Raw genomic sequence first — 12,634 nt, 5'->3', positions numbered from 1 at the left:
TTTTTTTATTTCTCTAACATTCTTCCGCGAATATCTTTCAACAGTTTCGCGTGCCATAATAACAACATTAAATTTTTTAATGCCACACGCCGAGGTAAAAAAGGGTAACACAACCTGGTACGCATTACGGCCAAAGCCAGGCTTCTTCCTACCTCTCTAGAGCCCATGAACATCCCCATCCACACCTAACCAAAGCGCTTTTTGCATAAAATTCATATTAGGCACAAGGCCAACCGCAAGAAGATAAAAAAAATGAACACGCGCGAAATTTTGTATAAAAATATAATGAAAAGGAATTATTTATATGACTCGCACAGTTAAAGGGAAAGGGTTCCGCTGAAATGAAAGATTATATTTTGCAGCTCGGAAAAACCAAAAAAGGGGGAAAAATACACAAAACATATTATTCTCCATGTGGCTCTACCTCGGGGATGGTTTTAATTGAAAAAGTATTCATCCGGTTTAAGAATATTACTAGTACTCGTATTTACAGGTGTACATACATACATATGGTATATTTTACTGTTTTAAGCGTTTAATTGAGTTTTTCGTGCCGTAAAGCTGGTTTTTGTGGGATTAGGAGTATAATGCCAGCTCCGAGTCCTCTTCATTGTTCTTCGCAGCCCTACAAATTGCTAAATATTTTTCATTAAAAACCAAATGCAATTTGCCAAAAACTCTCAAGTACGCGACCAAAAAAAAAAGCGGAAAAAACATTGAAAATTAATTAATGCCAATTTGTAAAAGCACTGAAATCGAAAACTTTTCTGTTCGTCCCAGCACTTTCATTACTTCGTTAGCTTCAAACAAAAATGACCCAAAAACAGAAGAAAAAGTATCAGAGCAAATTCTTTCCAAAAAAAATTGTTCGCAAAGTTTTTAATAGAAATTACCATTTTGGTCGCTTGGCCGTTTGGTCAAGTGTCAATAATTGGAGCCCAAAAGACCCGTTCTCCGACCCGCGGAGTGAAAAAGACCATTTCCACCGCCCACTCCCATTATTTTGCTTGCCTCACACTCCACCAGTCGACACTTTTGATTTCAATAAATTCTTGTAATTAGCGCCAGGCATTCATTTCTCTTCTGTGCCACATTTTTTGTTCGCCGGCCCGTTCTTCTCTCGAAATATGCAGATTGAATTCGGTTCGCCCAGAAACTCACTCAAGTGGATGTTCTTGGCAACAGAATGAAAAGAGTTGTACAGGTGGGCGAATGAATGGATCGGCCAATCCCTAATACCAAGCTACGTGTCAAATTAAGGCCAAATTCTGGAGACCCCTAAGATCTTTGATATTGAGAGTCGGGGCCTTTTATATATATAATATTGTATTTAATTAGTGCAGCGCCAAAGTTAATGTCAGGATTTTGTAGTACATTATGATTATGTGGTATTATGACCAACAGCAGCAACAGTTCCGTTTGTTCTTTAAGTCAATGTCAGGATTTTGTAGCCCACTATGTGGTATTATAAGCAACAGCAGCAACAGTTCCGTGTCTTCTTTAAGAGATATTTGGTTTAGTTTACGATATAGAACACAGGTATCTGCCTTTTTTATCTGGCGTGTTCTCCGCCTCCGGCTCGGCTTGTGGCTCTACCACCTGCTGCTCCTCCGAACCAGTAGCTGCTCCAAGGAATGTCATAGTTGTTCCAAGGACTCCAACTGCCGACCCAAGGGCTTCCACGGCTGGTCCAAGAACTCCCTCGTCTATCACTTCAGCTTCAAACATCTGAGTGAAATCATTATGTACAATAGGTTTAATTTCAAAATTCTTTTTTTACCGCTGGTTTTCCAGACTTTTACTCACGTGCTCATGGCCAACTTTTTTGGGAGGCTTTGGCGATGCCTTGGGGTTAATTGTGTTCATAGCATCACTTGCGTTCTGATAAAGACTTTGAGTCATTCTTATACCTGGTCGTCCCTTGATGTGTTCAAATTTTCTGGGTATGCGAAGCAAAAACTGAGAGGCGTAGCCACTGGAAGGGTGCGAAGGTGCACCTTTCCGACTCTTGATTTGGGCTAGAGATTGTGGTATGCGAGGTAAAAACGGCGAGTCAATGGCCACTGAAACACGGGGACGCACACCGATCACACCTGTCACAGGCGCAACCTTAATGGTTGCGAAATCCGTTGAGAATGTGTTGCAGGGTTCTTGGTACTCCGCAGAGCTTAGATCTATATCTGAATTCATTCTACAAAATAATGAAGAAATTATTTCTTACTTGGTTTTGTTGTAATTTTGTGTTCACCTGCCGATGTGTTGCGAGGGACTGATTTTTCTAGATTCCGAAACTGATATTGTGATAAAATACCTCATAGAGCACTAGATGAATAAATTTGAGTACTTTGAATTGTTGGTTTGTTGACCCAAAAATGTGTAGATGTTAGATACCAATGTTAATATTGATTAAAACCATTTCAAATGCCATAGTTATATACTCGATGTTGGTCAGTGTTCCACCTCTTATCCACCTATTTGTGTCCACAAATCACAGTAACACAATGACATACTCGTAAATGAACAACAAAGGGGAAATTACAATAAACAAGAGGGAAATATGCAAGACAACAAACCGATGTCAACTGCCATCGACCTACTAGCCCCGACTCTTCGACTCCGACTCCGACTCCGACTTTGGCCCCGAGACCCTCCTCCATCATTCGCAATATCAAGTCAAAGTTCTGGGAAAATTCCTCAGCCAAAGACAAAAGGGAAGACATGAAAGGAAAAATTACGCCTTTGGCAGTTTTTAAAACATTTTGCTGGCGATTTTCTGTGCTTTTTCTCGTTGCCCCTCTTCGTTCTGCTTTCTCTCTTCTCCTAGCTCCTGGCTTGTATCCTTTTATCGTTTCTAATACTGGCATATTTGTTACAATGAATGTTTCTGGCCCTCCCTTTGGATACGATTCCCTTGTTTATTTTTCATTTGAAGGCGAACCCGACGTACTCGTACCCTATCCACCACATTATGAATACGATCTGCATATGTTTCTCGCACTCCTCCCCCCTTTGTCACCACCAACCACTCTCGTCGGTATGTGTGTGTGTGTGTGCGCGCGAGGCGGAAATGTACTGAAATGAGAAATTTCCGTTTCTGGTTCCGATGTCGGAAGTAAAACAAACGCCGATAAAACAGGCCCAAGCCTCGACAATGAGACTCTCGAGTATGTGTGTGTATGTGTGTATATGTGTAAAAAAGAAGCACAAGAAGAGGAATAGCACCGAGAGGTATAAATGATTGCTGTTGATAATAAGAGCCGCCGAAATATTGAAACCAGTTGCACACTTTTCGGCACGCAGCCAGAATTTATGAACCATTTTGGCCGTGCCGGTTGGAGCATAAATCGAGAGGAGTAGGCCCGCTCCTTACCCAGCCCCCAAATGCGTTTTGGTACTTGCTAATGGCACATAAATAACCACTACTAACTAAACAGTGACAACACAACCAGTACGAGCACAGCCCCACTTGGCCCTCTCTCTTTTGGTTCTGTTGTACTCTCCTTTTATCTGGGCTCTGGTTTTTTACGAGTGTTTTTGTTGTCTTGTAAGCTAGGCCTCTGAAACAATAGAGTATTTAATTGTTTCACTTATTTTTGGTTTACTTTTGGTAGGCACTTTGAATGAAATCTGAAATTCGAACATCCGCGTACGATGTAAAGTAAAATTTGTACTTTAGATTGGACATTTGGCATGATATTATGTGATGTATGCGAATAAGTAGCCTGTTCAAGCAGGGATAAATCCGTTTAAGTTCGCTTCTGGCAGTATGAATAGAGATAAAACTGTTTATAGGGCGTTCCGCTGTTCGCATAGCTGGCAGTTTCTTCCAACCTTTTTGTTTTATGCTTGTTGTTCAGTTAGTTCTCGCTGCTGCCGCCGCTTTCCACGCACATTAAAATTATGCTCGGAGTAATGTAGTCTGCACCTACTGGCAACGACCCACTAAACCACCAAATCACCCACTATGCTGGCTGTCCCTGTCCCTGTCCCTGTCCTCACCTCCCTACACAGCCATAAAGAAGAAAAAGCAGCGCTTCCCAAATGGTGGACAGGATTGTGCTGCTCTCGTGGACAGTGGACATTGGCAATTACCGTTGCCGCAGTTGTGACAGTCTCACAGCTTCCGCTTTCGCTCCACCTCCCCAACTCTCTATCTGTATCTCTATCTCGTTCTAGTCCCCGTTCATAATTCGCCTTGGCCTGCGGTCGTGTTTCATAGCTCCCCGACCAGCCCTCCACCGGATTGTGGATTATTTGTGGCGGTTTTTGGTTTGCCTTCGGGAGGCCGAATCTCCCCCCACATTGCGTACACGCAGCATGTGACAGTCCAGAAATACAATAACTGTGAATGGAATTTCCTCTGCCCGAGTATTAGTGTTTGTGTGCGTGTGCGCCTGCTAATGTGTGCCTGCAATAAACAATCAATTTGTTAGAGAGCAGCCTGGAAATTCCGGTATTTGCTTTATGGTAATTAAATAATAAATAATATGTTACATCGCTCAATATTTACGAGTACGAGTATGTGCCGCCTTGCGGAGTGTCAATTAGTTCAATAAAATATTATGAATTGTTTGAGTAAATCATAAAATTACCAATTTTCAGGAGCTACTGTTTTATGGCCAACCAAAATAAGACGGCTTCAATTCACAATTCATTTGGGGCAAACTTTCACAACTCAACACCCAACTCTTGCGAAAGAAAAAACCAGTAGAGCCCAAAGTGAGATACATTCATCTGTATTACGGGTTTGTATGCCCTCTGGTGACAAATAACACTAAATTAAAATTTTATTAGGGTCTTTATGGTGCGTCGCTTTACACGGCTGCCAAATAAAGAGAAAAAAAGGAAAGTGGGCCGAAAAGGCCGGGAATATGTTTTAAATGTTTCGCAAAACCGAAATTTCTGTTGTCTGCCGTCTGTGTTGCCTTTTGGGGCCCGCAAACAAACGGCAGAACAAAGAGACAAAAAAAAAAAAACAAAACGAATCGGCGACAAAGAACGAATGCGAGAATTCCCCAAATTGATTAAAACTTCATAAATTTACATTTTTATCGCTGAGGCAAACAAATGCCGCAAAATGTGGAACAGGGTTGCAGGCCTGCAGATTCAACCCCAAAAACGAAACGCAAACCGATTCAGCATTGGAGAAAACGAAGGGAAACAAAGGAAAACAAACCCACACTCTTATGAATATTTACACGTGTTTTGGCAACGCAGCAAGCCTCACACGCTTTCCACAAAAAAGAAATGAAAAAAGTATATTCTGTCACCTGTTTCGGGGTCCCTGAGCTGATTTGCCCCCAAAAGCCAATGATGAAGGGGAGCCGTGAGTTTTGGGGCTGGCTTTCTCCCAAATGAGAAATAAAAGTAAATTCACATCATCACAAAATATTATTAAGCAATCAGCTTCTGTTTGGCCCAGGGCCCTGGGCCCCTTTCGTGGCCTGAGAAATTTCTGTCGTTTTTTTTTTGTTGTTTTTATTAGCGGGGAGAGCGTTGTGAGAGTGCGAGTCGGTTTACCTGGCGTGACACCCTGCGCTGATTAAGCGAAAGTGATTGAGTGGCAGGACAGGGGGTGTTGGAGTGGGAGTGTGTTTAGGCAATGGGGCGTTTAATTAGAGCCACAGACAGACTCGCACACACATGCAGGAATTTTTAATTTATGCATTCAATTAAAACAAAGCCGAAATGTAAATTAAATTAGCATTTTTTGAAGGGCTGCTGCTGCTGGCAATCAAAGAGTCAGTAGCGAAAGGCTTGAAGTAAATGGAAAATAAATTGGAAATGCGGGCAGAATTATATCTGGGATATGCTGTTGCCAAAACTTAAATAAAAATGCGTGGCACCAACACAATGTTCCGTTTTGCTTGCTGTCTACCCAACAAACTCACAAAATAGCAAGTGAATATGCGTGCCGACCCCTGTCTTAAAGAGATGCTTAAAACTACTGAAAACCGGGAATATGCATTGATAACTAATAGATACATTAATGTAATATTTTATTTTAGTGGAACCTTTCTAGAAAAGTTTCATTACCATCAGTCCCAAAGTTCCGGCACTTAGTGCGTTTCAGAGTTGCACACTTTTTGGCAGTTTGACATGTTGTTGATAACTCGGGGAGAGGAAGCTTAAGTAATGTTATTCTTAACTGCAAGTAAACTTTTGCATACAAAAAAAAAAATAGGGAGAATTTGTAGCTGCTCCTCCGTCCGGCTCGGAGTGAATTTTAATGCAAATGCAGTTCGAAAAATGATTTCAGAAAAGTCTGCAACTGCAGATGGGGAACACAGACGCAGGCGGGGCCAGGTAGCAGCTTAAAAGGTAGAGAGCACTTTTCAGGTGTGCGCTAAATTAAATTAAAAGTCAAAGTCATTAAAAGCCAAGTTGGGTTGTTAGTTAAGTTGACGGGGCCGACGGTCGAAAATGCTTTCGCAACATCCTCTTTAATTAGGAAGTCCGCCCCCAAAACAAAAGGCTTAAATATAGTTTTAAGCTTATCAAGTTTGTTTCTGATTAGCCGAATTCAAGGCGGCAATTGAAATGGGTGTTGGGGCGCCATTCGTATGGTTGGGAGCCGTGCTGACAACCAAAGCAAAGTCAACAACAATTTTCACCATTTAGCCCAATGCAATTTAAGGATCCCCCCAGCCCACACACACCCGCACTCGCACACACACTTTCACCCACATCGAAAAACATGATGGCAGCAATTACTGTTATTTGGAAAAGCGAACAAAAATGAGGGGTGCATGGAGAAGTTTGGGTGCTCTATAGGAATCTGATCTGATGAACTAATAGAAATTCAAGTAGAGAAAAACGCTGAGACCAATATGGAAATATCGGAGAGATCGAGTATCACGAGTACCACATCTTTAACAGCAGAACACAATGTAAAAAATGTAAAAGTTGTAAGAAGGTTTGTTACTTGAATTAGCAATCTTTTGTAACAAAAAATTGTATACCTTCATACATTCTTTAGCCACTCACTTATGGTGATTAATCTTGTGAATATGTCCGGTTTCCGAAAGAGTAAAACGCCAAAAAACAAGAGGCCCAAAAAAGAAATGCAAACAAAATTGGTGCACAGGCAAAGTTTTCAATGGATAACGAGACACTGCACAGTATCGCTCTGCGAGTATCTATCCCCGCCTCTCTCTCTCTCTCTCTCTCTGTCTGTCTCTCTCTCTCGCTTAATACCTTGTCCAGTCTATCTCTTTTCCTCTTGGCTGCTGTGGGCTTTTGGGGCGGCAAAGGCCGGAGAACAAATATGCAGCCGATGCCCTCTCCCCTGACAAAACAATAACAATGCGCAATGACCCAAAACTAAACACCGAAGACACTCAAAAAAGGAAAAGCGGGAAAAGGAAAATTTGGAAAGGCAAAAGCGGAATGAGCGAACGTCGAAAAAACAGTTTTCGCCGAGCTTTTCTGTTTTGTTTTTATGAGTGCACAGGATTCTGCGGAACGGAACGGATCGGAACGGAGAGAACGGAACGGGCATGGAGCCATATGAGCGTTATTTTTTTCGGCATCCAGCACGCGTAGTGTACTAAGGGTATATTGTATCTCTCTATTATATAACAAAGTCCGATATTTAAGTCATATCAGCGCGAGCGGAGCTTTAACTTTTGAGTATTTATTTTACATAAATGAGATGGTGTTTATGAAGAGAATATGAATTCGTGTCGATATATATTAGGAGTCTTAATACCGAAAATAAGACTTATTTTGAGTAAAATAGAGCTAAGCCTGTGGCATACCCAATTCTAAAGATTTCTAATCGTATTTAGGAAAGTTATCAAAAACTTTTACTGTATTGGGGATCTTCTTTCGATCGTTTGAGTATTGAAAGATAAATTTCCCCATTTCCACAAAACAGTACTATGATTTTTTATGATTAGAGGGTATCTCATAGTCGAAATATTTCACCATATCGGTCTCTTTATATTTTTGTTGGGCTTGCCAAATGCGAAAAGTGTCTATGGGTGGGTGCGTCTGTGTGCCTGGCATAATCAACAATATTTTGAGTGCTTTTTGTGTGAAGTTTTGTGATTTTTTTCGGCTGTTTGTTTTTTGTTTCGCGATTCGTTTCTGCTCTGCCTGTTTCCCCGCCGATGATGACGATGACGATGATGATGACGGGGGGCTGTTGTTCTTGTTCCTGCAACTACTGAAGAGTGTAACTCTGGTGCATTGTCTGATGACTGGCGACTCTGGAAACGTAGCTGCAGCCGCGCCGCCGTTGCGTTGCTGTTCCGTTTTTTCCTGGTAACTTTTGTTTTCAATGAGTTCTGATCGTGTTTCCTTAATTTTTTTCCGTTCTCTATCAGGTGGATGGGGATGGCTGTAAATTGCGATTTCTGGCGGTTGGTTTTTTCCTCAGGTATACGTGTTCGTGCATGGAGAAGGTGAGATAGATATGACCCCTCATTAACGGAGAATGGGAAATGAAAATCCGTATTTCCGCCGAACAGAGTGGAAAATTTCTTTTAAACTGTATACTTTTATTACCATTTATTTGCCTTTTGCTGTCTTTTCCTCGGACAAAATTCCGCCTGCATTCGGATTTTTTGCTCTCTTTTCAACTGCCGTGGAAAAAGTTTTGGCCACAGTTTTTCATGCTGGTGCGTGTTATCTTGTTAAAGCAAAACTTTAACTTTGCCAACTTGTCTTTACATGCACATAGATACTTAATTCTATATCTGTGTGAGGGTGCAGCGGCTGCATCAACAAATGGCTTGGACTCGGCTTGGAGCTGAGAGTTGGGCTGCGACTGGGACTGGGACTGGGACTGGGTCCGGAGCTGTGGTCCCCTCTCTGGCACACATCAAATGCAACATTTGCGCACCAATAGCCCTGCCGCCCTTCAGCCCTGCAGCCCACTGAACGCTTAGAAAAACAACATAAATTTCCACTTAAGTAAGTGTTTAAAAGAAAGATGCAGCCGAGCGAAGACAGCAGCAGACCTCTGATAAACGACGTCTGGATGAATAGAAAGCCACGGAAATGGGGGCTGCGAAGGCTTGACCCTGTCATCCACTCAAAGGTATCATGATTTTATAAAGAGTTTGGTAAATGCCAAATAAAGGGGTTATACTTGGTGCGGCAACACTGTGTGAGGATCCAAGATTAACTATTCACCTATTATATTCAAATTTAACTATAAACAAGTACTAATGTTAGAATAGAATGAATGTACGAATTCCATTGAAATTATTCGGGTAATAAATGGTAATAATTTTGAACATTCGTAGATCTAACTGCGTTTAAACCTTTCCCTATTATAACCAGTGTATTTCCAGTTTCGTCTTAGCAAAACAAAGAGTTTGCTCCCTTTACATGCCTCTACAGCTCCCACTCGTTCCCATTCCAGCCTCTCTTTCTGTATTCCTTGGTGGAAATATGCAAAAGTGCCAAGACGCTGAGTTGGAAAGTTTGACGCCGCTCAGTGGGTCTGGTCAAAAATTTGACTTGCGCTGCAGTTGAAGTTTTGGTTGATGGCTGAACTTCTCCGCTTAGCGGGAAAAACAAATAAAGTATGACGGATACTCCTCCCCAGTGGGGTGTAATCAGAGCATTCCAGATGGCAAAAAGACACAGGGAGAGAGAGAGACAGAGAGAGAGAGAGAGTGAGATCGAAGAAGAGAAAAAGAGGTTCCGGTTTAACTGACCAGCGAAATAACGACAAGGACAAATCCGCAAGTAATCCAATGCGAGCAGTTCGAACATTTAGCCCTGGCCCTGGCCAAAGCGATGGGGAAAAGGGTTGGGTAGAGCGAGAGGGGCTGCCCGCAGGCAACCCAAAATACCAGAAAAATGTTTTCTGCTACAACTCAAACACGAAGCAGCGGGAAGGGGCTGGAGGTAGAAGTGAAAAATCAAATGAAAAACTTTCTTGCAGTCAGGTAAAAATGGCAGAGCTGCTGCTGCTGCATTTGAACTTTTAGCCTTTTGGTTGTGCGAGTTGGTTGAGTTTTCTGCTGAAATGGCTAAAAGACCAAAGAGAGAGAAAGCAGTCAGGAAAAAGAAGCAAGCCAAGACGAACGACGGAACATTCCGTCGACTCGGGCTTGGGATGCCCCTCTTTCAATCCAGCCCATCCCACCTATCCCGTAAACCATCAGTCCCGAAAATTCCTTTGCGTATTCTCTGGCCTGGCTTCTCCTCCGACTTGGGGGCCGACTTGAGCCGTGGCGTGCAAACACATGCGTTAAATGGGCGGCCATTTTGAATGGTGATGAGAGAGAGAGAGAGAGAGGTGTGTGTGGCTGTGTGTTGGTGTGTGTGTGTGTGCACTTCCGTTGCATCAGGCCAAACTTCCGACTAGGCAGAGTGATGGCTAGGGAGAGAGATTGCCAGGAGGAGCGTGCTCGCTGGCAACCCAAACAAAATGAATGCTGGAACATTTACCTGCGGGGCAACCCAATCTTGAAGCCATTAAAATGCTTTTAATCAAATTAGTGCAAATATTAGCGTATTTAGTATAGAGTTACGGCACAGCAATGCCATTCCGCAGTGTAATGTCGACGATTGAATTCTTTGAAAATACCCAATGGGAAAAGATTCAAGCGAGGTTGGCTTTATTGATTAATTAAACTGTTCTTTTTTTCGGAAAGGAGTTTTTTAAATTAAATTAAATTTGATACAATTTTTGCTTTTCGTAACTCTTTGAACATTGTTTTATGGTCAATGTAGTAGGGACCATTATTTTAAGATCACTTTTATTCAATTATTGTGGGAACATCAGAGCCATGAGAGGTTTCTTGAACGTCATGAAGCGGTAAGTTCTCCGATGTAGTTTTGCTCAATGAAGTTTAACAGAATGCGTTCCAGGCGAAGACACATTCGACTGCGGAATTTCGTCGCGAGAATGAATTCGGTATTAATCAAAAGGAATTATAAAAGGAAAGATAATATTTAACCATAGTGCAATATAGATTATCATGTCATATTTGAACACTATAGAAACAATATTAGTACTACAAAATAAAAATCGCGGTAGCTTTATAAAAAAAATTTTTCATAGATTCGGTTTTTTTTGGAACTAAACTTTTGCTGTACATAATAATAAAATTATACAAATTACTGTGAAATATTATTGTGGTTTAATTAAGTTCAATTATATGAAAATGTTAGCCTATGTACCCTTTTATTTAAATTTTTTGAACAATTCACTAAACATTAAAATGATAACATATTTAGAAATCTGTTAGAAACTTTCTCTTTCGTAAAAAATTGTTGACGAAATTTCCCCCTGTTTAACCATTCTTTGGGACAATTTCCGAGTTTGTTCGATTTCGAAAAAAGTCCCAAAAGCTCTCTTGAAAGCTTTCGCTCTCTCAGTGGGGAATATTTCTCCCGCAAAAACATTTCCCACTGACCTATAAAGGGGGTTAGCGTTAACCCCCTACTGCTTGTCGCCGACTCCAAGTCTCTTCTAGAGTCGAGTCGAGTTACATCCTTCAGCAAATGTTGTGATAGGTTGCGGGTCGCTCCTGGGCCGTGTACATGCAGCGCTTTTGGGGCAAGCAGGCAGATACTGCGAGCAATAGTGTTCACCGAGTGGACTGTTCCTCGAAGTGGCAGCATAAATTGGTTTGGTATTTTCGGAATCCAAAAGGCAAGACTGATATGAGAAATGTTGGATTTGGAGGATGATTAGATAGAACCACATTCATATGACATCAATTATGACATCAATTATTTTTTTCAACACATCAAGCGTCATCAATCATGTTATTAAAAAAGAGGAACAAATAAAATAAAAGAAAGAGAAACGTGTCGTTTCTAGTTTTTAATTAATGCATTGAATATCTCAATAGAAAGGGTGTTATTGAGGCTCACATATTGAGTAGTCATATATATATATGTAATTTTTCTTTGCCATATTAATTAAAATTAATTAATTATATTAGCTAATTTTCTCCCATCTTTGTTTTGGAATAAATAAAGCTTAAATATAACACACAACCAATATCATGTCCTCCCAAATATTATCCTGCAATTATTATTTATTGTTCCATGATCCCTACAGCTCAAATCTATCCCATCTTCCCTTAAAATCCGTAGATAATCAACCCATCATAGTCGTGTGCGACCTTTTGCCTTCAGAACAACACATAAACTCTAACACCGTACAGGGAATAAAAGAATATATAATAAAGCTAGGGGAAAAAAGTGAAAAGCTCATTAAACACTTGCCAAATCACACTTATGCCCCATTAGAGCACTAAATAAGCGAAAAATGCTGCACAAACCCCAAGAGCGGTCCAAGCGAGAGGACGGGAGAAACCCCAGAATACCGGAATCGCAGTCCCAATCTCATTCCCACTCCCACTCGCACTCCCTGTACCAGTACCAGGTCCACTCCCAGGCCAGAACTTTGAACCCAGCAAATAACCCGCGGCGAGCATCGTTGGTAGATGGAAATGAGGCAAATGATACAGCGTGGGAGCCTGGGCTGGCAGGGGCTCGGAGGGTATATTTAATGCCAAGGCTGACAAACTAACTCGGTTACCGTATTGTTGCTACTGGCGTGGCCGTGGCTGGTGTGGCACCATGTTTAACCCCTGCTGACCAATAAAGCCGCTTTTGTGTTATGTGCAACAACAATGAGAAAGTTTATCCAGCAACA

General features: G+C 41.5%; 1 protein-coding gene across 1 annotated transcript; it reads right to left on the bottom strand.

The window, feature by feature from the left end:
- Window positions 1–1,320: 1,320 nt before the first annotated feature.
- On the bottom strand, window positions 1,321–2,343 carry LOC6902670 (uncharacterized). Its single transcript, XM_002133150.3, has 3 exons — window positions 2,249–2,343; window positions 1,807–2,191; window positions 1,321–1,728 (listed from the first exon to the last, which is right to left on the bottom strand). Exons 1-3 carry the CDS (start codon window positions 2,314–2,316, stop codon window positions 1,522–1,524), a joined length of 660 nt encoding a protein of 219 aa, XP_002133186.3. The 5' UTR covers window positions 2,317–2,343; the 3' UTR covers window positions 1,321–1,521.
- Between the last annotated feature and the right edge of the window lie 10,291 nt (window positions 2,344–12,634).

Source organism: Drosophila pseudoobscura, chromosome 4 (assembly GCF_009870125.1).
Source record: "Drosophila pseudoobscura strain MV-25-SWS-2005 chromosome 4, UCI_Dpse_MV25, whole genome shotgun sequence".
NCBI lineage: Eukaryota > Metazoa > Arthropoda > Insecta > Diptera > Drosophilidae > Drosophila > Drosophila pseudoobscura.
Note: the sequence above shows the minus strand (reverse complement) of the source record. Positions and strands in the feature narration are given on the sequence as shown.

Excerpts from the sequence above, each read along its gene's own strand:
- LOC6902670 (XM_002133150.3), bottom strand. The coding sequence starts at position 2,316 with ATGAGGTATTTTATCACAATATCAGTTTCGGAATCTAGAAAAATCAGT. Across the intron at positions 2,192-2,248 it reads CCCTCGCAACACATCGGCAG|AATGAATTCAGATATAGATC; the intron begins GTGAACACAAAA and ends ATTATTTTGTAG. Across the intron at positions 1,729-1,806 it reads AAAAAGTTGGCCATGAGCAC|ATGTTTGAAGCTGAAGTGAT; the intron begins GTGAGTAAAAGT and ends GATTTCACTCAG.